The sequence below is a fragment of the Bombina bombina genome, unplaced genomic scaffold, assembly GCF_027579735.1.
Source record: "Bombina bombina isolate aBomBom1 unplaced genomic scaffold, aBomBom1.pri scaffold_1065, whole genome shotgun sequence".
Lineage (NCBI taxonomy): Eukaryota > Metazoa > Chordata > Amphibia > Anura > Bombinatoridae > Bombina > Bombina bombina.
Window position 1 is genome coordinate 17072 of NW_026510803.1, and position 25933 is coordinate 43004.

The 25933-nt window shown below is 42.0% G+C and overlaps 1 protein-coding gene across 1 annotated transcript in view; it reads right to left on the bottom strand.

Annotated features, from left to right (window-relative positions):
- The window catches only part of LOC128643467 (recombining binding protein suppressor of hairless), a gene marked incomplete at its 3' end in the record, with an annotated part of 51288 nt that overhangs the window by 14877 nt on the left and 10478 nt on the right, over positions 1-25933 (bottom strand). Inside the window, 3 exon segments of the mRNA XM_053696315.1 lie at positions 7651-7788; positions 19239-19413; positions 20536-20701. Coding sequence (XP_053552290.1) covers positions 7651-7788; positions 19239-19413; positions 20536-20701 — 479 coding nt within the window.

A 25933-nucleotide genomic window follows, 5' to 3' on the forward strand; every position in this document is an offset into this window, starting at 1 on the left:
GCGTTGTGAGGGTATATCGGATACGGCTACCAAAGCGTCAGAATGCTCATAATCTGTTCTCAAAACGGAGCTATCACGCTTTGCAGGTAACACGGGCAGTTTAGATAAGAAGGCTGTAAGAGAATTATCCATGACTGCCGCTAAGTCTTGTAATGTAAAAGGGTTAGACGCACTAGAGGTACTAGGCATCGCTTGCGCGGGCGTAACTGGTTGTGACACTTGGGGAGAGGCAGATGGGCTACCCTCGTTACCTTCAGTCTGAGAATCATCTTGGGCCACATTCTTAAGTGCAACAATATGATCTTTAAAAAGTGTATAGACATATCAGTACAAGTAGGACACATTCTGAGAGGGGGTTCCACCATGGCTTCTAAACACATTGAACAAGGATTTTCCTTAGTGTCAGACATGTTTAACAGACTAGTATAGAGTACACAAACAGGCTTGAAATCACTTTAATCAAATAAAAAACACAATTTGAAAAAAACGTTACTGTGCCTTTAAGAGATAAAAAGCACACAATTTTACAAAACGGTGAAAAATGCAGCAATCTTTCTGAAATTTTCACAGTATGTAGCTAAAGCCTTAATAAGATTGCACCCCAAGTTTCAAAACAATTAACCCCTTAATGCCCAAACCGGAGCAGCCTAAATCCAACACCTGGTTAAATCACTACAGCATCTTGCCACAGTCTTGGGGGAATATAGCTTCTTTTAGGCCCTCAAACATAAGCAGGACCCTCCATGTGAAGCAGCATGGACTTCTCTGCAATTCTAAGTGCGCATCTGAGGCAATTAGGCCCCTCCCACTCTACTCCGGAGCTGTGAGGCCTAGTAAATCACTCCTAAGTGACTAGAAAACAGCCATGTGGTAATAACCCCAGAAAAAAACCAAAAGGGCTTTCAAAGTGTCTTGCAAAACGATTTTTCCTTAGCCAAACAATCGATTGCCCTGAATAAGTGTCAACCAGTATATTAGCCCTATTATGTAAGCATTCAATTCCTTACTAAGTCTGTGAACAAGGCTTACCCTCCCCTCATGGGGATATTGTCAGTCTCTTATAGCATTATCTCAGTCTTGTCTAGAAATAAATGACTGAACATACCTTATTGCAGTTCACCCTGCAAACTGTTCCCCCCAACTGAAGTTTTCTGGTACTCCTCAGTCCTGTGTGGGAACAGCAGTGGATTTTAGTTACAACATGCTAAAATCATTTTCCTCTCAGCAGAAATCTTCATCACTTTTCTGCTAGAGAGTAAATAGTACAAACCGGTACCATTTAAAATAAACTTTTGATTGAAGATAATAAAACTACAATTCTAACACCACACTCACTTTACACTCCCGAGAGAGATCCTAGTGCTTAGAGCCAGCAAAGAGAATGACTGGGGGGTGGAGCTAGAGGGGGAGCTATATGGACAGCTTTGCTGTGTGCTCTTTTTGCTACTTCCTGTAGGGAATGAGAATATCCCACAAGTAAAGGATGAATCCGTGGACTGGATACACCTTGCAAGAGAAATAAAAATAAAAACTGTCTTAAAAAGAACAGGGTGGGCCGTGGACTCGTCATATCGTAAAAGAAAGCAATTTATCAGGTAAACATAAATGTAGTTTTCTTTTACAAAGATATGACGAGTCCACGGATTTCATCCTTACTTGTGGGAAACCAATACCAAAGCAATAGGACACGGATGAAAGGGAGGGACAAGACAGGAACCTAAGCGGAAGGCACCACTGCTTGAAGAACCTTTCTCCCAAAGATAGCCTCAGAAGAAGCAAATGTATCAAATTTGGAAAAAGTGTGAAGGGACGACCAAGTCGCAGCCTTACAAATCTGTTCAACAGATGCATCGTTTTTAAAAGCCCATGTGGAAGCCACAGCCCTAGTAGAATGAGCCGTAACTCTTTCAGGAGGCTGCTGTCCAGCAGTCTCATATGCCAGGTGGATGATACTTCTCAGCCAAAAAGAAAGAGGTAGCACAAGAAACTGCTCAACAACTAAAAGTGCGCAATAGTAAAACTCAGCAGATAATAATTTAATAACATTAAAAACACTTAGTCTTTAGCCTCTCAATAAACAATAAGGAAGCCCTTCAGCCATAATAGGGGAAGAATTAACCCCTTAGTCTCCCTCACATACCTTTCTGAAAACAACCTTGATCCTGAGGTCTCATGATTAATGCTCCTTCTGTAGGAGACATTTTATAATTTATATTTTTGCAGTGAAATTAAAGAATTTAGGTTACTGCGCTTTAATATGTTTCAATATCAACTCAACCAGGAATCAAACCTTTGTTGACATGGTCTCTGGCACTTCATTAAACCACTGAACAATCTATGTGTCTGGCTCACAGACATATCCTGCAGGCAAACTGGTTATTGTCCCTGTCTCATTAGGCAACAAGCCATTAGAAAAGGTAAGGAAATAAAATTCAGGACTTACCCTGCTTCTTCCATCCTGAAGGAGTCCTGTAAGGCAAAGGAAAACCAGTGTAACACTGTTTGCCTGAAAGGGAGGATAGAACGATAACACTGGAGGAGGCATAGGAACTACCCTGCGACATTCAGCAGCTAATATACACCAAAACTCTACTAAGAGATTTACATGGCTGTCAACTTCCCTGCTCTCTGTTGCAGGAAACAATCTATTCAGAGTGATAAAATCTGAATCTTCAGCAGAGCACCCCTCTCTGCCTACCTGCATGAAGCGAGGCAAATAACTACTGAGAGGGTAGGGGAAGTGGGAGGGATATTTAATGCTCTGTTTGGGGTGTGTCTGCCTCCTCCTGGTTGCCAGGTGAAGTATTTCCCATAGGTTATGAATAAATTTGTGGACTGACTGCCATTAGAAAGAAGTAATTTTAAAATTATATACGCAGGTAACCACAGAAGAGTCTGGAACATACAGGGAATATGGCCTGAAGTACTGACAACTGGAAATGGGAAACCCCTGTCTTAAAAACATAATTTATGTAAGAATTTACCTGATAAATTCATTTCTTTCATATTGGCAAGAGTCCATGAGCTAGTGATGTATGGGATATACATTCCTACCAGGGGGGGCACAGTTTCCCAAACCTCAAAATGCCTATAAATACACCCCCCACCACACCCACAATTCAGTTTAACGAATATCCAAGAAGTGGGGTGATAAAAAGGAGCGAAAGCATCAACAAGGAATTGGAATAATTGTGCTTTATACAAAAAATCATAACCACCACAAAAAGGGTGGGCCTCATGGACTCTTGCCAATATGAAAGAAATGAATTTATCAGGTAAATTCTTACATAAATTATGTTTTCTTTCATGTAATTGAAAAGAGTCCATGAGCTAGTGACGTATGGGATAGTCACTAGAGAGGGAGGGATAAAAATAAAGACAGCCAATTCCGCTGAAAAAAGAATCCACAACCCAAATCAAAAGTTTTAATCTTAATAATGAAAAAAACTGAAATTATAAGCAGAAGAATCAAACTGAAACAGCTATCTGAAGTACTTTTCTACCAAAAACTGCTTCTGAAGAAGAGAAAACATCAAAATGGTAGAATTTAGTAAAAGTATGCAAAGACCACCAAGTTGCTGCTTTGCAAATCTGATCAACAGAAGCTTCATTCTTAAAAGCCCAGAAAGTAGAAACTGACCTAGTAGAATGAGCCGTAATCCTCTGAGGCGGGGATTTACCCGACGCCAAATAAGCATGATGAATCAAAAGCTTTAACCAAGACGCCAAAGAAATGGCAGAAGCCTTCTGACCTTTCCTAGAACCAGAAAAGATAACAAATAGACTAGAAGTCTTTTTGAAATCTTTAGTAGCTTCAACATGATATTTCAAAGCTCTTACCACATCCAAAGAATGTAAAGATCTTTCTAAAGAATTCTTAGGATTAGGACACAACGAAGGGACAACAATTTCTCTACTAATGTTGTTGGAATTCACAACTTTAGGTAAAAATTTAAATGAAGTCCGCAAAACCGCCTTATCCTGATGAAAAATCAGAAAAGGAGACTCACAAAAAAGAGCAGATAATTCAGAAACTCTTCTAGCAGAAGAGATGGCCAAAAGGAACAATACTTTCCAAGAAAGTAATTTAATGTCCAGAGAAAACCAAATTAAGACTCCAAGGAGGAGAAATTGGCTTAATGACAGGCTTGATACGAACCAAAGCCTGTACAAAACAATGAATATAAGGAAGATTAGCATTTTTTTCTGTGAAACAGAACAGAAAGAGCAGAGATTTGTCCTTTCAAGGAACTTGCAGACAAGCCCTTATCCAAACCATCCTGAAGAAACTGTAAAATTCAAGGAATTCTAAAAGAATGCCAAGAGAAATTATGAGAAGAACACCATGACATGTAAGTCTTCCAAACTCGATAATAAATCTTTCTAGACACAGATTTGCGAGCCTGCAACATAGTATTAATCACTGAGTCAGAGAAACCTCTATGACTAAGCACTAGGCGTTCAATCTCCATACCTTCAAATTGAATGATTTGAGATCCTGATGGAAAAATGGACCTTGAGACAGAAGGTCTGGCCTTAACGGAAGTGGCCAAGGTTGGCAACTGGATATCCGAACAAGATCCGCATACCAAAACCTGTGTGGCCATGCTGGAGCCACCAGCAGTACAAATGAACGCTCCATTATGATTTTGGAAATCACTCTTGGAAGAAGAACTAGAGGCGGAAAGACATAAGCAGGTTGATAATTCCAAGGAAGTGACAATGCATCCACTGCTTCTGCCTGAGGATCCCTAGACCTGGACAGATACCTGGGGGGGTTTCCTGTTTAGATGAGAAGCCATCAGATCTATTTCTGGAAGCCCCCACATCTGAACAATCTGAAGAAACACATCTGGGTGAAGAGACCATTCTCCCGGGTTGTAAAGTCTGGCGACTGAGATAATCCCCTTCCCAATTGTCTATACCTGGGATATGGACCGCCGAGATTAGACAGGAGCTGGATTCCGCCCATGCAAGTATCCGAGATACTTCTTTCATAGCTTGAGGACTGTGAGTCCCACCTTGATGATTGGCATACACCACGGTTGTTACATTGTCTGTCTGAAAACAAATAAACGGTTCTCTCTTCAGAAGAGGCCAAAACTGAAGAGCTCTGAGAATCGCACGGAGTTCCAAAATATTGATTGGTAATCTCGCCTCTTGAGATTACAAACCCCCTGCACTGTCAGAGATCCCCAGGCAGCTCCCCAACCTGAAAGACTTGCATCTGTTGTAATCACAGTCCAGGGTGGACGAACAAAAGAGGCCCCCTGAACTAAACGATGGTGATCTAACCACCAAATCAGAGATAGTCGAATATTGGGATTTAAGGATATTAATTGTGATATCTTTGTATAATCCCTGCACCATTGGCTCAGCATACAAAGCTGAAGAGGTCTCATGTGAAAACGAGCAAAGGGGATCGCGTCCGATGCTTCAGTCATGAGACCTAAAATCTCCATGCACATAGCTACTGAAGGGAATGACAGACTGAAGTTTCCGACAAGCTGAAACCAATTTCAGACGTCTTTTGTCTGTTAGAGACAAAGTCATGGATACTGAATCTATTTGGAATCCTAAAAAGGTTACCCTTGTCTGAGGAATCAAGGAACCTTTGAAGAAACAACACTAGTTGATTCATGTGAGATTCTGCAGAATGTAAAGACTGAGCAAGTACCAAGATATCGTCCAAATAAGGAAACACTGCAATACCCCGCTCTCTGATTACAGAGAGTAGGGCACAGAGAACCTTTGAAAAGATCCTTGGAGCTGTTGCTAGGCCAAAAGGAAGAGCAACAAATTGGTAATGCTTGTCTAGAAAAGAGAATCTCAGGAACTGATAGTGATCTGAATGAATCGGAATATGAAGATATGCATCCTGTAAGTCTATTGTGGACATATAATGCCCTTGCTGAACAAAAGGCAGAATAGTCCTTATAGTCAGCATTTTGAATGTTGGTATTCTTACTTAACGATTCAAAATTTTTAGATCCAGAACTGGTCTGAAAGAATTCTCTTTCTTTGGAACAATTAACATATTTGAATAAAACCCCAGACCCCGTTCCGGAAAGGGAACTGGAACAATTACCCCGGATAACTCCAGGTCTGAAATACACTTCAGGAAAGCCTGAGCCTTTACTGGGTTCACTGGAATGCGTAAGAGAAAGAAACTTCTCACAGGCGGTCTTACCTTGAAACCTATTCTGTATCCTTGAGAAACAATGTTCTGGATCCAATGATTTTGGATTGAATTGATCCAAACATCTTTGAAAAATCTTAGTCTGCCCCTACCAGCTGCGCTGGAATGAGGGCCGCACCTTCATGCAGACTTGGGGGCTGATTTTGATTTTCTAAAAGGCTTGGATTTATTCCAAAATCTGGCGCCAACTATGACGTCCACAACTGACAAAATATTTTTTGGCGCCAAAAACGTCTGCAACAAACATGAGCGCCATAGATGACGCAACTACGTGAAAACTCTCGGCGCCAACTAAGACGCCGGAAATGACGTCATTACGTCAACAAATGTAATTCTCGCGCAAAAAATGACGCAATAAATTATAGCATTTTGCGCTCCCACGAGCCTAACAGCCCGCAATTTAGAAAAGAAAGTCAAATTGAAAAATTTTCAGGTAAGAAATAATTTTTTCATATGCATTTCCCAAAATGAAACTGACAGTCTGTAAGAAGGAAATATACTGATTAACCTGAATTATGGCAAATATAAGTATAAAACATATATTTAGAACTTTACATATAAAGTGCCAAACCATAGCTGGGAGTGTCATAAATAAAAGAAAACATACCTACCAAAAGACACTCATCTACATATAGCAGATAGCCAAACCAGTACTGAAACGAGAATCAGTAGAGGTAATGGTATAATAAGAGTATATCGTCGATCTGAAAAGGGAGGTAGGAGATGACTCGACCGATAACAGAGAACCTATGAAATATATCCCCGTTAGGATGACCATTGCATTCAATAGGTAATACTCCCTTCACATCCCTCTGTCATTCACTGCACTCTGAGAGGAACCGGGCTTCAGAATGCTGAGAAGCGCGTATCAACGTAGAAATCTTAGCACAAACTTACTTCACCACCTCCATAGGAGGCAAAGTTTGTAAAACTGAATTGTGGGTGTGGTGGGGGTGTATTTATAGGCATTTTGAGGTTTGGGAAACTTTGCCCCTCCTGGTAGGAATGTATATCCCATACATCACTAGCTCATGGACTCTTGCCAATTACATGAAAGAAAGGGGCAACGTATCGACGAGTATTGACGAGTTAATTGTATTTTCAACAGGCAAAACCAGCTATTTCAAATGACAAAATAAATATATTTGCAAATAATTTAACATTATAGTGTGTAAAATGGATCATTGGGAGCACATTAAAAGGGAGAACATTGTAAAGCATACTGTTCCTTTAAAGTATTGCAAGCCTCATGATAAGTACATAACTTAAATTCCATTTCACTACAGAAGGACTTAATGTGTCATTCTGATTTCACTTTAAAGAAAATCTCTCAATTTCCACTGAAGTTTGTATTCCATTTTGACATGTGCAGCAAAAACACTGCTCAGCAGATTAATATACCAAAACAACCACTACTTTATTTCTGGAAAGACATTGTAGCTTATACTTACAGAGATGAATAAAGAAAGCGCCCCACTGTTGCGAGCTAGCATGGAAGTTGCCACCTTCAACGTGCAAATATCTTGTGCTAACCGTCTGTGAACGCAGCCGATTAAATAGTGCTACTTTTGTCCCTGATGCAATACATACTAAAATAGAAAAGATTAAAAAACATAAATTATGCTTACCTGATAATTTTCTTTTCTTCTGGCGGGTAGAGTCCACAGCTGCATTCATTACTTTTGGGAATTCAGAACCTGGCCACCAGGAGGAGGCAAAGACACCCCAGCCAAAGGCTTCAAATACCTCCCCCACGTCCCTCATCCCCCAGTCATTCTGCCAAAGGAAAAATAGGAGAAATATCAGGGTGAAAAAGTGCCAGAAGAACAAAAAAGCTACTGCCGACTCAGAGATAAAACGTGGGCGGGAGCTGTGGACTCTTCCCGTAAGAAGAAAAGAAAATTATCAGGTAAGCATAATTTATGTTTTTCTTCTTAAACGGGAAGAGTCCACAGCTGCATTCATTACTTTTGGAAAAACAATACTCAAGCTAGAGGACACTGAATGCAAACAAAGGGCGGGTACAAAAATGTGGCTCCTTCGAAAGAAATCTCAGCCTGAAATTACCCGATATCCTACAAAAACTCTAATCAAAAAGGGAAAAAAACGGAAGCCCAGGTAACATCTCATCAATTACATAACCTGCAAAGCGGTGCCAAACACAAATCAGCTGAGCACAAAGGCTTTTGAGGAGCCATCCCAGCGGCTCTTGGCTCCCACGAAAGAACCCCTAAAAGTCAAAAACCCCAATCTACCCCAGAGGGGGAAAATAGAGGACCCCATAAGAGATCCAAAGGGCCATCCAACACGGACTCAAATCAAACTTAGAGCAACCCAAGGTTGCCACAGGACCAATGCCCAGGGAAACAAACTCCCAAGGATAAGGACCAGAAGTCCATACTCAGGAAAAAATGTCACTAGGATGACCAGAAGGCCACATATCCCTGAAGGATCCTCATATCCCTGACACAGCACCATACCACATATGGTGCTCCAGAAAACCATGAGTTCCCTATTGCATCATAGCCAGGTCAAACCCCTCAGGCTAGACAAGCCTAGACAAGCAGAGACAGGACAACTGTCCTAGCAGTCAAAAAACAAAGCACTCTCCAAGAAAACACAGAGCCACCTGTAAACAAGAACTCGCAATGACCAATCTCCAGGCAGCAAGCTGACCCTAAGCCATAGTGGGACTCGTTCCACCAAGAAGCGCCGAAAAATCTCGACAACAGCTCCCGACCAGATATATACCCGGGCTCCAAGGAGCATCCCATCCCAGTAGCAGACGCCACTACTAGAGAGATGGGTACCATGAGTCCCCTCCCCGAAGGGGAGGACAAACTCAAGAACAGTAAATGGTCAATACTGCACGGAGCAGACCAATCCCCAACCTTCCCTCCAGTATAATGGTCCCAGCCCAAAGTCTAGTTAAAGACCTAAGACACGAGTCCCAAACTGTCTGAAGAAAAAGGATGGATCTACAATGATCAAAACCCCACAGTAGAACTCTGACCGCTACTAAAAAATGGCATGCTCCATGAGCAATGACAGGTAACTTTGTGCTCGGGTCCGAAAACCCCTACACTGCAGCCTTCCAGAAGGAGGAACACTCCCCCAGGGAAGAAGTACTCTGACCCCCAGCATCCTAATACCAGAATCCAGTTCCGTGATTCTAAGTACACCAGGAAGAGAAAAAATCCTACAATGCAAGAAAAACAAGGACCCACGGGCCTTCAAAGATACTGAGGTACCTCCAAGTTAAGGAGAACACGCAAGAACCCATCCCCCACCCTAGGTGAGAAGAAAAACATAATTTATGCTTACCTGATAAATTTATTTCTCTTGTAGTGTAGTCAGTCCACGGGTCATCCATTACTTATGGAATATATCTCTTCCTAACAGGAAGCTGCAAGAGGATCACCCAAGCAGAGCTGCTATATAGCTCCTCCCCTCACATGTCATATTCAGTCATTCGACCAAAGCAGAGGAGAAAGGAGAAACCATAGGGTGCAGTGGTGACTGGAGTTTAATTAAAATTTAGATCTGCCTTAAAGACAGGGCGGGCCGTGGACCGACTACACTACAAGAGAAATAAATTTATCAGGTAAGCATAAATTATGTTTTCTCTTGTTAAGTGTAGTCAGTCCACGGGTCATCCATTACTTATAGAATACCAATACCAAAGCTAAAGTACACGGATGAAGGGAGGGACAAGGCAGGAAAATTAAACAGAAGGAACCACTGCCTGAAGTACCTTTCTCCCAAAAATAGCCTCCGAAGAAGCAAAAGTGTCAAATTTGTAAAATTTTGAAAAGGTGTGAAGCGAAGACCAAGTCGCAGCCTTGCAAGTCTGTTCAACAGAGGCCTCATTTTTAAAGGCCTAGGTGGAAGCCACAGCTCTAGTAGAATGAGCTGTAATCCTTTCAGGAGGCTGCTGTCCAGCAGTCTCATAGGCTAAACGTATTATGCTACAAAGCCAAAAAGAGAGAGAGGTAGCCGAAGCCTTTTGACCTCTCTTCTCTGTCCAGAGTAAACGACAAACAGGGAAGAAGTTTGACGAAAATCTTTAGTTGCCTGCAAATAGAACTTCAGGGCACGGACTACGTCCAGATTATGCAAAAGTCGTTCCTTCTTTGAAGAAGGGTTAGGACACAGTGATGGAACAACAATCTCTTGATTGATATTCCTGTTAGTAACTACCTTAGGTAAGAACCCAGGTTTAGTACGCAGAACTACCTTGTCTGAATGAAAAATCAGATAAGGAGAATCAGAATGTAAGGCAGATAACTCAGACTCTTCGAGCCGAGGAAATAGCCATCAAAAACAAAACCTTCCAGGATAACCGCTTGATATCAATGGAATGAAGGGGTTCAAATGGAACGCCTTGAAGAACATTAAGAACTAAGTTTAAGCTCCACGGCGGAGCAACAGTCTTAAACACAGGCTTAATCCTAGTTAAAGCCTGACAAAAAGCCTGAACGTCTGGAACTTCAGCCAGACGTTTGTGTAGAAGAATAGACAGAGCAGAAATCTGTCCCTTTAACGAACTAGCAGATAAGCCCTTTTCTAAACCCTCTTGTAGAAAGGACAATATCCTAGGAATCCTAACCTTACTCCATGAGTAACTCTTGGATTCGCACCAATATAAATATTTACGCCATATCTTATGGTAAATTTTTCTGGTAACAGGCTTCCTAGCCTGTATTAAGGTATCAATAACCGACTCCGAGAAGCCACGCTTTGATAGAATCAAGCGTTCAATCTCCATGCAGTCAGCCTCAGAGAAATTAGATTTGGATGGTTGAAAGGACCCTGAATTAGAAGGTCCTGTCTCAGAGGCAGAGACCACGGTGGACAGGACGACATGTCCACTAGGTCTGCATACCAGGTCCTGCGTGGCCACGCAGGCGCTATCAGAATCACCAAAGCTCTCTCCTGTTTGATCTTCGCAATCAAACGAGGAAACATCGGGAATGGTGGAAACACATAAGCCATGTTGAAGACCCAAGGGGCTGTCAGAGCATCTATCAGCACCGCTCCCGGGTCCCTGGACCTGGATCCGTAACAAGGAAGCTTGGCGTTCTGACGAGACGCCATGAGATCCAGATCTGGTTTGCCCCAACGATGAATCAGTTGAGCAAAGACCTCCGGATGAAGTTCCCACTCCCCCGGATGAAAAGTCTGGCGACTTAGAAAATCCGCCTCCCAGTTCTCCACGCCTGGGATGTAAATCGCTGACAGGTGGCAAGAGTGAGACTCTGCCCAGCGAATTATCTTTGAGACTTCCAACATCGCTAGGGAACTTCTGGTTCCCCCTTGATGGTTGATGTAAGCCACAGTCGTGATGTTGTCCGACTGAAATCTGATGAACCTCAGAGTTGCTAACTGAGGCCAAGCTAGGAGAGCATTGAATATTGCTCTTAATTCCAGAATATTTATTGGGAGGAGTTTCTCCTCCTGAGTCCATAATCCCTGAGCTTTCAGGGAGTTCCAGACTGCGCCCCAGCCTAGAAGGCTGGCGTCTGTTGTTACAATCGTCCAATCTGGCCTGCGAAAGGTCATCCCCTTGGACAGATGTGGCCGAGAAAGCTACCATAGAAGAGAATCTCTGGTCTCTTGATCCAGATTTAGTAGGGGGGACAAATCTGAGTAATCCCCGTTCCACTGACTTAGCATGCACAATTGCAGCGGTCTGAGATGCAGGCGCGCAAATGGTACTATGTCCATTGCCGCTACCATTAAGCCGATTACTTCCATGCACTGAGCTACTGACGGGTGTGGAATGGAATGAAGGGCACGGCAAGCATTTAGAAGTTTTGATAACCTGGCCTCCGTCAGGTAAATTCTCATCTCTACAGAATCTATAAGAGTCCCTAGGAAGGGAACCCTTGTAAGTGGTAATAGAGAACTCTTTTCCACGTTCACCTTCCACCCATGCGACCTCAGAAATGCCAGAACTATCTCTGTATGAGACTTGGCAGTTTGAAAACTTGACGCTTGTATCAGAATGTCGTCTAGGTACGGAGTCACCGATATGCCTCGCGGTCTTAGTACCGCCAGAAGTGAGCCCAGAACTTTTGTAAAGATTCTTGGAGCCGTAGCTAATCCGAAGGGAAGAGCTACAAACTGGTAATGCCTGTCTAGGAAAGCAAATCTTAGGTACCGATAATGATCCTTGTGAATCGGTATGTTAAGGTAGGCATCCTTTAAGTCCACTGTGGTCATGTACTGACCCTCTTGGATCATGGGAAGGATGGTTCGAATAGTTTCCATTTTGAATGATGGAACTCTTAGAAATTTGTTTAGGATTTTTAAGTCCAAGATTGGTCTGAAGGTTCCCTCTTTCTTGGGAACCACAAATAAATTTGAATAGAATCCCTGCCCGTGTTCCGTCCGCGGAACTGGGTGGATCACCCCCATTAGCAAGAGGTCTTGTACACAGCGTAGAAACGCCTCTTTCTTTATTTGGTTTGCTGATAACCTTGAAAGATGAAATCTACCTCGTGGAGGAGAAGTTTTGAAGTCCAGGAGATATCCCTGAGATATGATCTCCAACGCCCAGGGATCCTGGACATCTCTTGCCCAAGCCTGGGCGAAGAGAGAAAGTCTGCCCCCCACTAGATCCGTTTCCGGATAGGGGGCCCTCTCTTCATGCTGTCTTGGGGGCAGCAGCAGGCTTCTTGGCCTGCTTGCCCTTGTTCCAGGACTGGTTAACTTTCCAGCCCTGCCTGTAACGAGCAACAGCTCCTTCCTGTTTTGGAGCGGAGGAAGTTGATGCTGCTCCTGCCTTGAAGTTACGAAAGGCACGGAAATTAGACTGTTTGGCCTTTGATTTGGCCCTGTCCTGAGGTAGAGCATGGCCCTCACCTCCCGTAATGTCAGCTATAATTTCTTTCAAGCCGGGCCCGAATAAGGTCTGCCCTTTGAAAGGAATATTAAGCAATTTAGATTTAGAAGTCACGTCAGCTGACCAGGATTTAAGCCATAGCGCTCTGCGCGCTTGGATGGCGAATCCGGAGTTCTTAGCCGTAAGTTTGGCTAAATGTACGACGGCATCAGAAACAAATGCGTTAGCTAGCTTAAGTGCTTTAAGCTTGTTCATAATTTCATCCAATGGAGCTGTGCGAATGGCCTCTTCCAGAGACTCAAACCAGAATGCCGCCGCAGCAGTGACAGGCGCAATGCATGCAAGGGGCTGTAAGATAAAACCTTATTGAACAAACATTTTCTTAAGGTAACCCTCTAATTTCTTATCCATTGGATCTGAAAAGGCACAACTATCCTCCACCGGGATAGTGGTACGCTTAGCTAAAGTAGAAACTGCTCCCTCCACCTTAGGGACCGTCTGCCATAAGTCTCGTGTGGTGGCGTCTATAGGAAACATTTTCCTAAATATGGGAGGAGGGGAAAAAGGCACACCAGGTCTATCCCACTCCTTGCTAATAATCTCTGTAAGCCTTTTAGGTATAGGAAACACGTCAGTACACACCGGTACCGCATAGTATCTATCCAACCTACATAATTTTTCTGGAATTGCAACCGTGTTACAATCATTCAGAGCCGCTAATACCTCCCCTAGCAATATGCGGAGGTTCTCAAGCTTAAATTTAAAATTAGAAATCTCTGAATCCAGTCTCCCTGGATCAGATCCGTCACCCACAGAATGAAGCTCTCCGTCTTCACGTTCTGCAAACTGTGACGCAGTATCTGACATGGCTCTCACCTCATCCGCGCGCTCTGTCCTTAACCCAGAGCTATCGCGCTTGCCTCTTAATTCTGGCAATTTAGATAATACTTCTGTCATAACAGTAGCCATGTCTTGCAAAGTGATTTGTAAGGGCCTCCCTGATGTACTTGGCGCCACAAAATCATGCACCTCCTGAGCGGGAGGCGAAGGTACTGACACGTGAGGAGAGTTAGTCGGCATAACTTCCCCCTCGTTGTCTGGTGATAATTTCTTTACATGTAAAGATTGACTTTTATTTAAAGTAGCATCAATGCAATTAGTACACAAATTTCTATTGGGCTCCACATTGGCCTTTAAACATAGTGAACAAAAAGATTCATCTGTGTCAGACATGTTTAAACAGACTAGCAATGAGACTAGCAAGCTTGGAAATACTTTTCTAAATAAATTTACAAGCAATATAAAAAACGCTACTGTGCCTTTAAGAAGCACAAAAAGCTGTCACAGTTGAAATAACAATGAACCAAAATAGTTATAGCAACCAATTTTTCACAGTAAATGTATTAAGTTAGCAAAGGATTGCACCCACCAGCAAATGGATGATTAACCCCTTAATACCCAAAAACGGATAACAATTTAATGATTAACGTTTTTCTCACAGTCAAAACACACTGTCACAGGTCAGCTGTGACTGATTACCTCCCTCAAAATGAATTTTGAAGACCCCTGAGCTCTCTAGAGACTATCTGGATCATGGAGGATGAAGTAGACAGATTGTGACTGAATTTTTACTGCGCAAAAAAAGCGCTAAAATAGGCCCCTCCCACTCATATTACAACAGTGGGGAAGCTCAGAAAACTGTTTCTATGCAGAAAACAAAGATGGCCATGTGGTAAAAATCATGCCCCAATAAGTTTTATCACCAAGTACCTCACAAAAAACGATTAACATGCCAGTAAACGTTTTAAACATACATTTGAAAAGTTATGAATTGTTATTAATAAGCCTGCTACCAGTCGCTTTTACTGCAGTTAAGGCTCATACATTATTTCAGTATTAACAGTATTTTCAGAGTCAATTCCATTCCTTAGAAAAATACATTCAGTGTACACACACTCATCAGCCTAATACCAGTCGCTATCACTGCATTTAAGGCTGAACTTACTTTACATTGGTATCAGCAGTATTTTCTCAGTCAATTCCATTCCTCAGAAAAATAATTACTGCACATACCTCATTTGCAGGGGGGCCCTGCATGCTATTCCCCTTTTCTGAAGTTACCTCACTCCTCAGATGAGAAGAGCCAGTGGATCTTAGTTACGTCTGCTAAGATCATAGAAAACGCAGGCAGATTCTTCTTCTAATGCTGCCTGAGAATAAACAGCACACTCCGGTGCCATTTAAAATAACAAACTTTTGATTGTAGAAATAAACTAAGTTAAAAAACACCACAGACCTCTCACAGCGACCTATCTTTAGTTAGGCTGCAAGAGAATGACTGAATATGACATGTGAGGGGAGGAGCTATATAGCAGCTCTGCTTGGGTGATCCTCTTGCAGCTTCCTGTTAGGAAGAGATATATTCCATAAGTAATGGATGACCCGTGGACTGACTACACTTAACAAGAGAAAAGGGGAGCAAAGCAACGGTAACTACCCTAGGCCAATATCGCCAGCCCAGTTAAAACGACAACTGGTGTCTACAAGGAAGCACAGATGTCCCAGAAGACAAGTAGGGTCCCGTCAGAGAGACCTCAAACTTAAGCCTCAGGCAGACAGTAATCTCCTATGAGCGTCAGAAACCCTGCCCTCAAAGTGCACGCGGGGGAACCAAACCCAAAGGTTAAACAGAACTGTCCATGCCCATTCCAGACAAGAGACGTGGTCCTAAGCAAGAGTCCTCGAAAAACGGAAACCGATCGAAAGATCTAACTTCCTGAGGAATCTATCAGCAGCCTCCCATGGGAGGAGCGCACCCAAGACAGAGCCGTCCACCATATAAAGTCCGTAGACTTAGATTACCTAGCAACAGCCTCAAACTCAAGAGTCTGAAAAAACTCCTGACCAGATGAAGAAATGGGCAACCAGTACAGTTGGATCACAAGGCTATCCTCTGAAGACAGGCCAAACGACCTGATCCACACGCTGTCAAAGAGGAAGGTCATTTTCCAGACGCCAGAAACTGACCCCAGCCTCCTACCCTCAAGCCCAAAAGGCTAGATCTGCATAAGGTTGAAGGATAGCACCCAAGAGTCTAAAGACCATGGTATGACAAGGGGCAGTTCTTAGATTGAGAAGACGACTGTCTCCAGAAATCCTTACCGGATCGATCTCCCGAAATCCCTGCAACAGGAATAACAATGGGAGCCTCGCAGCACCTGCACCTGCAGGGAGACCCCTGCACTCCACATACTGGAGCAAACGAAACGCTGAGAAAAGAAGAAAGACACTTTCAGAACAGATGATCCAACCCAAAACGGGAAGGAAAGAAAACTCTGCCACTGCAAAAAAAATGCGACTAGGCTACAAGAGTCAACATCCGGAAGATACCGCAAGCGAAGACGTAAATTGTCCATCACCCGGAATACCAGACCTCCGGAGGTCATTCACATCTCCAAACTCTACAGGAGTGTAAAACTATGGTTCCAAGTCCCCAGGGACCTTTAGGAACCCTGACGACGTTGTGAAAAAAAATCGGTCACGTAACTCAAGCAAATAGTAGCACCTGGATTCCATCCAAGTACTAACAAGGCCCAGTCCTGCTTAGCTTCCAAGATCAGACGAGATCGGGAACATTAAGGGTGGAGTGGCCCTAGGCCCCTAAAAAGGCCAACCCTTTTTAACTCCCAACCTTCCTCTCAGAAGCGTTGGATCTACGCACTAGGCCTCATACCTCATAGTAGTAGTACCTGAGCCCGGAGTCCATATTGATAGGCCAAATGACATTCAGAATCCGACAGGATAATCAGCACCACAAGGGTGAAATGAACCCAAGGAACAGCAGATAGCGCCCAACCAGTATAAGGACACCCCAAAACTGTCTAAGGTCCAAGAAAAATCGACCCGAAGGTTCAATAATATAAATTAGAACATAACTTTGTTCCTAACCAAAAGTGCACAACTTCTGAGGAAGCGTCCATGCGACCACAAAATCACAAGTATCCGTTTAAGAGAAAGAACTTCCCAAAACGGAAATTATATCAGACATGAGCTTATTAAAAACCGATACATAAAAGAAAGAAAAAACAGAGACGTCAAGGAGATTATCTTCATCCCCAACTGTCTAAACCAGCTTGCCATCCGGCATCTAAGGCCTCGGATCCCTCGGCCCACTAGGACTGGGATCCTCTAGCACCGCCAAAACATGCCTTAAAAGAACACGAAGACATGCCAGCCTATAACGGAAGGCGAAATTATCCCTCACCAGATCGATAAACGACCCCGGCCTCAGAGGCCGACGCTTCCCCAGAAGGCTGAACTGAATCAAGCGACCCTGGTTGACAGAACACAGAAAGTACCATTAAAATATTTCACTTGGGAGATGTAAGTGAGCCAGTGCCATAGATATGGCCATGCGGAACCGTATCGTAACCTCTGGAGGAAACAAGCCACCTTCCGGAGAAGGAGTAAAGGCCATAGGGACACCTGCTTGCGTAGTAAAGGAAGGTTCTGGTGCACGCGCCTCACCGGACATAGAATCCTCTGGGGCGGATGGCTCAACGCACTCAACGCACTCTAAGGTCCCTGAGTCGGGAGAAGAGAGTACTCTAGAACGGCAATCGGAACATAACTGATGGGCATGGATAACCCGGGTCATTTCATATTTATCACAAAAATCAGAATCCTCTATAATCTTGGGATTACAAGAATGACAAACACTAACTGACACCTTTTTTACAAACCCAATGGCTGGGGAACTCACCACCTCCTGTGAACCAGACAACCAACGAGCACTCTCTCTCTGTCGCCACACAGTTACATACGGAAGTGGAAAACAACGTAACTGCACCCGGTCATGAGGTGCACAGTGCGAGTCACAAAAAGAGAGTGCAAATCTAAAGAGATCACGCCAATTGATAAGGCCGTTATGTTCCAAAAAGCCATGAGCCAAAGTATTACTACACATTAACAGATAGAACCACATAACCAACATGATTAAAGTCCCCCCTGTTCAATAACCCCCCTCAGGAGATATTAACCCATGATTCCTATTTTAAGATAAAAGGAGTCCCACTGGGACCCTACCTTCTCTTGTTACCATTACATTCACATAATGAAATAAAATTAAACAATCTTACCGGAATCTGCGCCGTGGAACAGGAACATGGCCCTTCAAGTGTCACAGATAGTAGTCTCGCTTCTGACATTAACTTGAGTGAATAAAGGCAGGCAGCAAAACTCATCAATGCTGATTGCCAAGGAGCTGTAAATATGAGTCAGAATGGTTTCGCAGAAAGACTCTCCCTGCATCTCCGGACTTTAACCTTCATCCATGCTCTCACTGAGAGGCTGACAGGATTACTTAAAACGCCAGTCCCAATTTCGAATAGACTATCTCGAACTTCTGACACTTCTCTGCTAACCTCCTGTGTTGAATTGCAAAGAATGACTGGGGGATGAGGGAAGTGGGGGAGGTATTTGAAGTCTTTGGCTGGGATGTCTTTGCCTCCTCCTGGAGGCCAGGTTCTGAATTCCCAAAAGTAATGAATGCAGCTGTGGACTCTTCCCGTTTAAGAAGAAAATAAGAACCTAATGCTTTTAAATAAATAACTAAATTACCTTTCTTACACTGCATGTTTATACAGGTACAAATCGGGAATTCCGAGATGCAAACTTTTTCTGAAATCTAAACATTTTTTAAAAAAAATAAAAAACTATAAAAAAAACACTTTTTTTAAAAAAATTGCTTGTAAGTCACAATTATCTCTGCCTATGTCTTTGGTTTGATTTTTGTATTATAAAATGCAATAAATAGTCTATATTTATTTAAAACAACAAACACCCTTTCTGATCACAGTATTGTATTATTTTTCTGTTGGTACTATGTATACACAAGTATTAAAAGTGATACAACACTAGATTTAGCTTACATGTCTCTCTCTCTCTCTCTCTCTCTCTCTCTCTCTCTCTCTCTCTCTCTCTCTCTCTCTCTCTCTCTCTCTCTCTCTCTCTCTCTCTCTCTATATATATATATATATATATATATATATATATATATATATATATATATATATATATATATATATAATGCACAGTGAATATTCATAACAGTACTGAGCCCTCTGATGGTAAAGCAGAAGTTAAATGCTCAGACATTCCATATTAGTCACAATATATAAACGTGTTACTTACAGTCTGCATTTTTCAGTGACTGTTTCTTTTTTGATGGCTTAGAGATGACCTTGATCCGTTTACTTAGAAACACACCAATCTCATCACTATTACCATAGAACATTTTTACTGATAACATGAAGTGCTTTCTCTTGTCTGAGTCCGATATGTACAATGTTTTGGCAGTGCAATAGTTCTGTGGACAAAGAAAAGTACAACATGCATAAATAGATGATCAGCATCTAAACCTTTAAAGGAATATGAAGCACTACAGTCATTATTTTGCCCTGTAATTTATCTCTGTAAATTGTAACTTTTCCTACCCACCTAGAGAGGCTGAAGTGCACTCTGAAGATTTAAAGGAACAAAAAAGTTAACATTCAAATGTTCATAGGTGCATTTAAATAAAAAATATTTTGCAACAAACAGTACTTCAATTAGCAACAATGCTTCTACTAAATGTTTTTTCGGGGCATACGCACATATGCTGCGAGTGTCCTGTGCACTAGCACCTTCTGAAAGAGCTGGCGGTGGTATGCATTTCATCAGTTTAGACTTCATTTGAGCCACACAAGCTAAAGATTATGTTTCAATGCTGGTGCAGAGTGCACTCTCAGCATATGTGTGTATGCCACTGAAAAGCAGTAATAACTAACTAGAAGCATTTTGCTAATGGAAGTAAATAGCAAAAAATGTTTCTAAAAAAAAACTGAAATGGGCAGAGGCACATTTCCATTCTGACCTATTAAGCAGGAAGCAGCTTGACACTGATACTGCTATAAACAGTGCCGCAGTTCATTTACATCTGGGTTCTGATTGGTCACTACAAAGGAGATCAAGATAGTTTTCAAGCCTGTGTGTCCTTGGAAATGCTCTAAAATTGCAAGACACTGCAAACTGCTAACATTAAACTATTGGATTAGAAATCTATGTATACGCGAAACTTGTGTGTGTGTAAATTCATAAAAAGCCGCGCAGGCTATACGGCTTGGCGTCAATTGGAACGCACGGCTTTTGGCCAAGAGATGGAAATGCCACCGCTCAGCAAAATAGCGTTCTGCAGTGAGGAGAAAGCTTCCAATAGGTAAAGGAACTTTCAGCATGAAAAGTACTCCCCTTTATTTGCTCCAATTGTAAATCCTAGCGTTTCAAGAACGCTTTAAGAAAAAAACAAAAACCCTTTAGTCTGAACTCTAACCTTTGTGACAAAGCCTGAAAACTCAAATACAAAAATTCTGCTGTTTAACATAGATGCCCAACTCCTTATCCTTGTTTTATGCACTGCAAGGTGAAGAGCACAAAACAAAATAGATCTCACCTTTCCTTCTAAATTTAGCTGTTGCATGTCTTGGTCACTGTTACCGATTCCAATAAATGCACAGGGCTGAGAGTCTTGCTCTGTACAGCCATCTCTCTCCATCTGTTCTTTCTTTTTCTTCCAGCCACTACCCATAAGATACACACAGGGGGGAGGACAAAAAAACCTGAGAGAAAAGAGATCTAGTGATTAAACAGGAAAACATATACAATTCTCAGTCATTTTACCTTACTGTGCAATGCAGCTGAAACGTGGCGTATTCAGGGAACTAGACTATATTTAATCCAATCTGTTTTATTTTAACACACACAAAATAAGTTAAAAACCATTTTTTACTAGTAATGGTGAGAAATTCCTTCTAACATGATTCACAGTCCAGATACCAGGCTTCCAAATATACACAATATTTATTATCGATTAACAATTGTATGACTGCTAAAAGATTTATATTGAGAACACAACAGCACATGACATGACAACAACCAACTAGAAATGATTTCATATCCCAATTCCAGTTCTTCACACTACTCTATAAAACTGAGCGGTAGGCAAATTACTAGGAATGAAAAATATTTCTAGTGTTAGATTACAACTATTTCAATAAAGATTATTCAAAAACCTAGTTCCTTTATTAGTCAACAACTGTGACTTTACCACCCAGCTATCCTGACACGAACCATTTTTCATTAGTAACCAGATTTTAAAGGGACAGTAAAGTCAAAATTAAACTTTTATGATTCAGATAAAGCATGCAATTTTAAACACCTTGCCAATTTACTTACCACACTATTCTTTTGGTATCCTTTGTTGAAAGGTAAACCTAGGTAGGCTTAGAAGCAGCAATTCACTACTGTGAGCTAGCTGATCCCATTGGGTGAGCCAATGAAAAGAAGCATATATGTGCACCCATCAATCAGCAGTTAGCTCCCAGTAGAGCTTTGCAGATTCTGACCCTACGTAGGTATGCTTTCAATAAAGGAAAAAAGTAGAACAAAGCAAATTTGATACTAAAAATACATTTGAAATTTAAGATTGCATTTATTTTACTTTTTTGTAGTTTTTTGTAGTCTCTCCAAATGGCCCATAAAATGGCATACCTATTCCAACTATAGTAAAGAGACACTGCAGAGCAAACATTATATGCTCTAATGCACTAGTGACTCAGCAATGCTGTGTGTTTAACCCCCGCAGAGGGACAAACACATTAACTAGAAGCGCTATATAAATAGTCATAATAATAAAGTACTGATCAGAAGCCATAGAGCACAAGTGGATACCGCTGGTAAGCCAATCAGCAGTGGCATAACCCAGCTGTGCAAGTGTGGCTGCTGATTGGTTTAGCAGCTGTATCTGCTCAGGACCAGCTGTGCTCTGCAGCTCCCTGTGGGGGTTAAACACATAGCACTGTCAGGTCACTAGTGCTAAAATGACATTCTCTAACAAACTAGAGCATGTGATTTTTGCACAATAAAGGCCTGTAAAATATCTTTATAAAAGTATGTTATTTACAAATTACCTATCCTATAAATATAAATTCTAAAAACAGATATAAAGTTTCACTTGTGTTGAGACTTATGAAAATGTTTGAGGATGTGGAAAGCTGTGGCTTTTGAGTAGAAAAAAATATAAATTTTGCAGTAGTGTTACAAGGGAATTGATACTTAAAAAATGCATTTCTGTGTAAGCGATAAACAGAACTTTGTAGACTATATAGCTTTCATTGACAATTTTGTAATAAAAAGAAAATATTTTTTTTATAATTTTATGTTACTTAAAAGAACACGAAGCACAACTCTCTCCTTCATGATCCTGAAAGAGAAAACAGTTTTTGACAACTTTCCAATTTCCTTCTATTATCTAATTTCCTTCATTATCTTGGTATTCTTTGTTGAAGAAGCAGCATTACATTACCAGGAGATAGTTAACACATTGCATCAGCCAATAACATGAGGCATATATGTGCATCCACCAATCAGCAGCTCCTGAGTCTACCTAGATATCCTTTTAAACAAGAAAACAAAACAAATTAGACAGTAGAAAAGGAAATTAGAAAAGGAAATTTATGCTTACCTGATAAATTTGTTTCTTTTACGATACGATGAGTCCACGGATTTCATCCTTACTTATGGGATATCGCCTCTTGGTCAGCAGGAGGAGGCAAAGAGCACCACAGAAGAGCTGTAAATATAGCTCCTCCCTTCCCTCCCACTCCAGTCATTCGACCGAAGTTAAGAAGAGAAAGGAAAAGCCAAGGTGCAGAGATGACTGAAGTTTAACAAAAATAAAGACCTGTCTCAGAAAAAAAGGGTGGGCCGTGGACTCATCATATCGTAAAAGAAACAAATTTATCAGGTAAGCATAAATTTCCTTTTCTTTTACAAGATACGATGAGTCCACGGATTTCATCCTTACTTATGGGATACAATACCAAAGCTATAGGACACGGATGAAAGGGAGGGACAAGACAAGAAACCTAAACGGAAGGCATCCAAACGAGATACCCCTGAGACAATTTCTAGTGTCCAAGGGTCCTGAACATCTCTTATCCAAGCCTGGACAAAGTGAGAAAGTCTGCCCCCTACTAGATCCGGTCCCAGATCGGGGGCCGACCCTTCATGCTGACTTGGTAGCAGCAGCTGGCTTCTTAAATTGTTTACCCTTGTTCCAAGACTGGTTGGGTTTCCAAGTGGACTTGGTTTGTGAAAAGTTCCCTTCCTGTTTAGCGGAAGAGGAAGACTGAACTCCTTTGAAATTTTGAAAGGAACGAAAGTTACTCTGTCGCCCCCTCTGATTGGGCTTTTTGTCCTGAGGGAGGAGGTGACCCTTGCCTCCCGTGATGTCAGAAATAATCTCCTTCAAGTCAAGCCCGAACAGGGTCTTCCCCTTGTAAGGAATAGCCAAAAGCTTAGATTTAGAGGACACATCCGCAGACCAAGACTTTAACCATAAGGCTCTGCGTGCTAAGATGGAAAATCCTGAACTCTTAGCCGCCAGTTTGGTAATCTGAAAGAAAGCATCAGTACAATGCAGGCCACCGGTTGCAATAGCCACCCCTGATGAACATAGATCTTCTTGAGGACACCCTCCAACTACTTATCCATAGGGTCTTTGAAGGCACAACTATCCTCGATAGGGATAGTAGTTTGTTTAGCCAAGGTGGATATAGCTCCCTCCACCTTAGGGATCGTCTGCCAAGAATCCCGAATGGCGTCAGCTATAGGGTACATTTTTTTGAAAACAAGAGAAGGGGAGAATGGAATACCCGGCCTCTCCCATTCCTTAGCAATAATATTCAAAGTCCTTTTAGGAACAGGGAAAACGTCAGAATAAGAAGGAACTTCTAAATATCTGTCCATCTTACTCAATTTTTCTGGAGGGACCACAATTGAATCACATTCGTCCAGAGTTACCAAAACCTCCCGAAGTAACAGGTGGAGGTGTTAAAGCTTAAACAAGAAAGACATCACGTCCGAATCTGTCGGGGGCAATGCACTTCCTGAGTCAGAAAGTTCCCCCTCGGACAAAGCCTCCATACCCCCCAATTCAGAGCCCTGGGAGGGTACATCGGAGATCGCCATCAAAGTATCAGAAGTTGCATGGACCACATGGGCCTCTTTCCTACTGCGTTTGCCTTGCAGTACTGGCAAAGCAGATAACGCTTCTGAAAGAGTAGACGACATAACAGCAGCAATATCCTGCAGGGTGAATGCAGCAGACGCAGTTGAAGAACATTGCGTCGCCTGCGAGGGTGTTAAAGGCTGTGACGCTTGGGGAGAAAGTTGCGGCATACCCCGAGTCTCATCAGTCTGAGAAACATCCTTAGATATACTTGCATTAAAGAAAATTTCTTCTTTAAACTGTAATGCCCTCTCAGTACATGAGGGACAAAAAGTTATAAGGGGTTCCACATTGGCATTTAAACATATAGAACATGTACTTTCCTGAAGGTCAGCCATGACAAAAAATAAGCAAAGCAATATTGGTCGTGGCACTGAGAAATAAACTGCAATTAAAACAACAACCAAGAACTTGAGAAATTATGTTGAAAAAAACAAGTGTACTGTGTCTTTAAAAATTAAAGCTGTACAATTTTTACTGCTCAGCACTCGACAACTTAATAACAGGGAAGCACTATAAGTTTTCTTTAGCTCTCCTTATGAATGTACACTCTAAATATGAATAACGCCTTAGGGACAGAAATTCAGCACTTGCACCCCGCCACAGCTCTGCTGCGGTGCCTATCTGTCCCAACGAGCCAACTAAAATCACTCCGTGAACGGCGTGCCTAAGACCGCTTGTGAGTACTACTGAAACAAGCTGACTTGGGCAACACCAGAACCTCGAGGCATACTGCCGATCGTCAGGACCCGGAATATCAACTGCGCGGCTAAGCGCGCAAACGCTAAGCCCTGCCCATCGTGGTCGGAAACTAACTCCCCCGGAAAAGCAGAGACCGCATGGGGAATTAATAATGTCGGAAAAACGGAACCTCTTTAGTGAGTGTACCGTGAACCACCAATGTGCCCCTTCAAAAACATAATTTATGTAAGAACTTACCTGATAAATTAATTTCTTTCATATTAGCAAGAGTCCATGAGCTAGTGACGTATGGGATATACATTCCTACCAGGAGGGGCAAAGTTTCCAAAACCTTAAAATGCCTATAAATACACCCCTCACCACACCCACAATTCAGTTTAACGAATAGCCAAGAAGTGGGGTGATAAGAAAAAAGTGCGAAAGCATATAAAATAAGGAATTGGAATAATTGTGCGTTATACAAAAAAATCATAACCACCACAAAAATGGTGGGCCTCATGGACTCTTGCTAATATGAAAGAAATGAATTTATCAGGTAAGTTCTTACATAAATTATGTTTTCTTTCATGTAATTAGCAAGAGTCCATGAGCTAGTGACGTATGGGATAATGACTACCCAAGATGTGGATCTTTCCACGCAAGAGTCACTAGAGAGGGAGGGATAAAATAAAGACAGCCAATTCCTGCTGAAAATAATCCACACCCAAAATAAAGCTTAATGAAAACATAAGCAGAAGATTCAAACTGAAACCGCTGCCTGAAGTACTTTTCTACCAAAAACTGCTTCAGAAGAAGAAAACACATCAAAATGGTAGAATTTAGTAAAAGTATGCAAAGAGGACCAAGTTGCTGCTTTGCAAATCTGATCAACCGAAGCTTCATTCCTAAACGCCCAGGAAGTAGAAACTGACCTAGTAGAATGAGCTGTAATCCTTTGAGGCGGAGTTTTACCCGACTCGACATAGGCATGATGAATTAAAGATTTCAACCAAGATGCCAAAGAAATGGCAGAAGCTTTCTGGCTTTTTCTAGAACCAGAAAAGATAAAAATTAGACTAGAAGTCTTTCGGAAAGACTA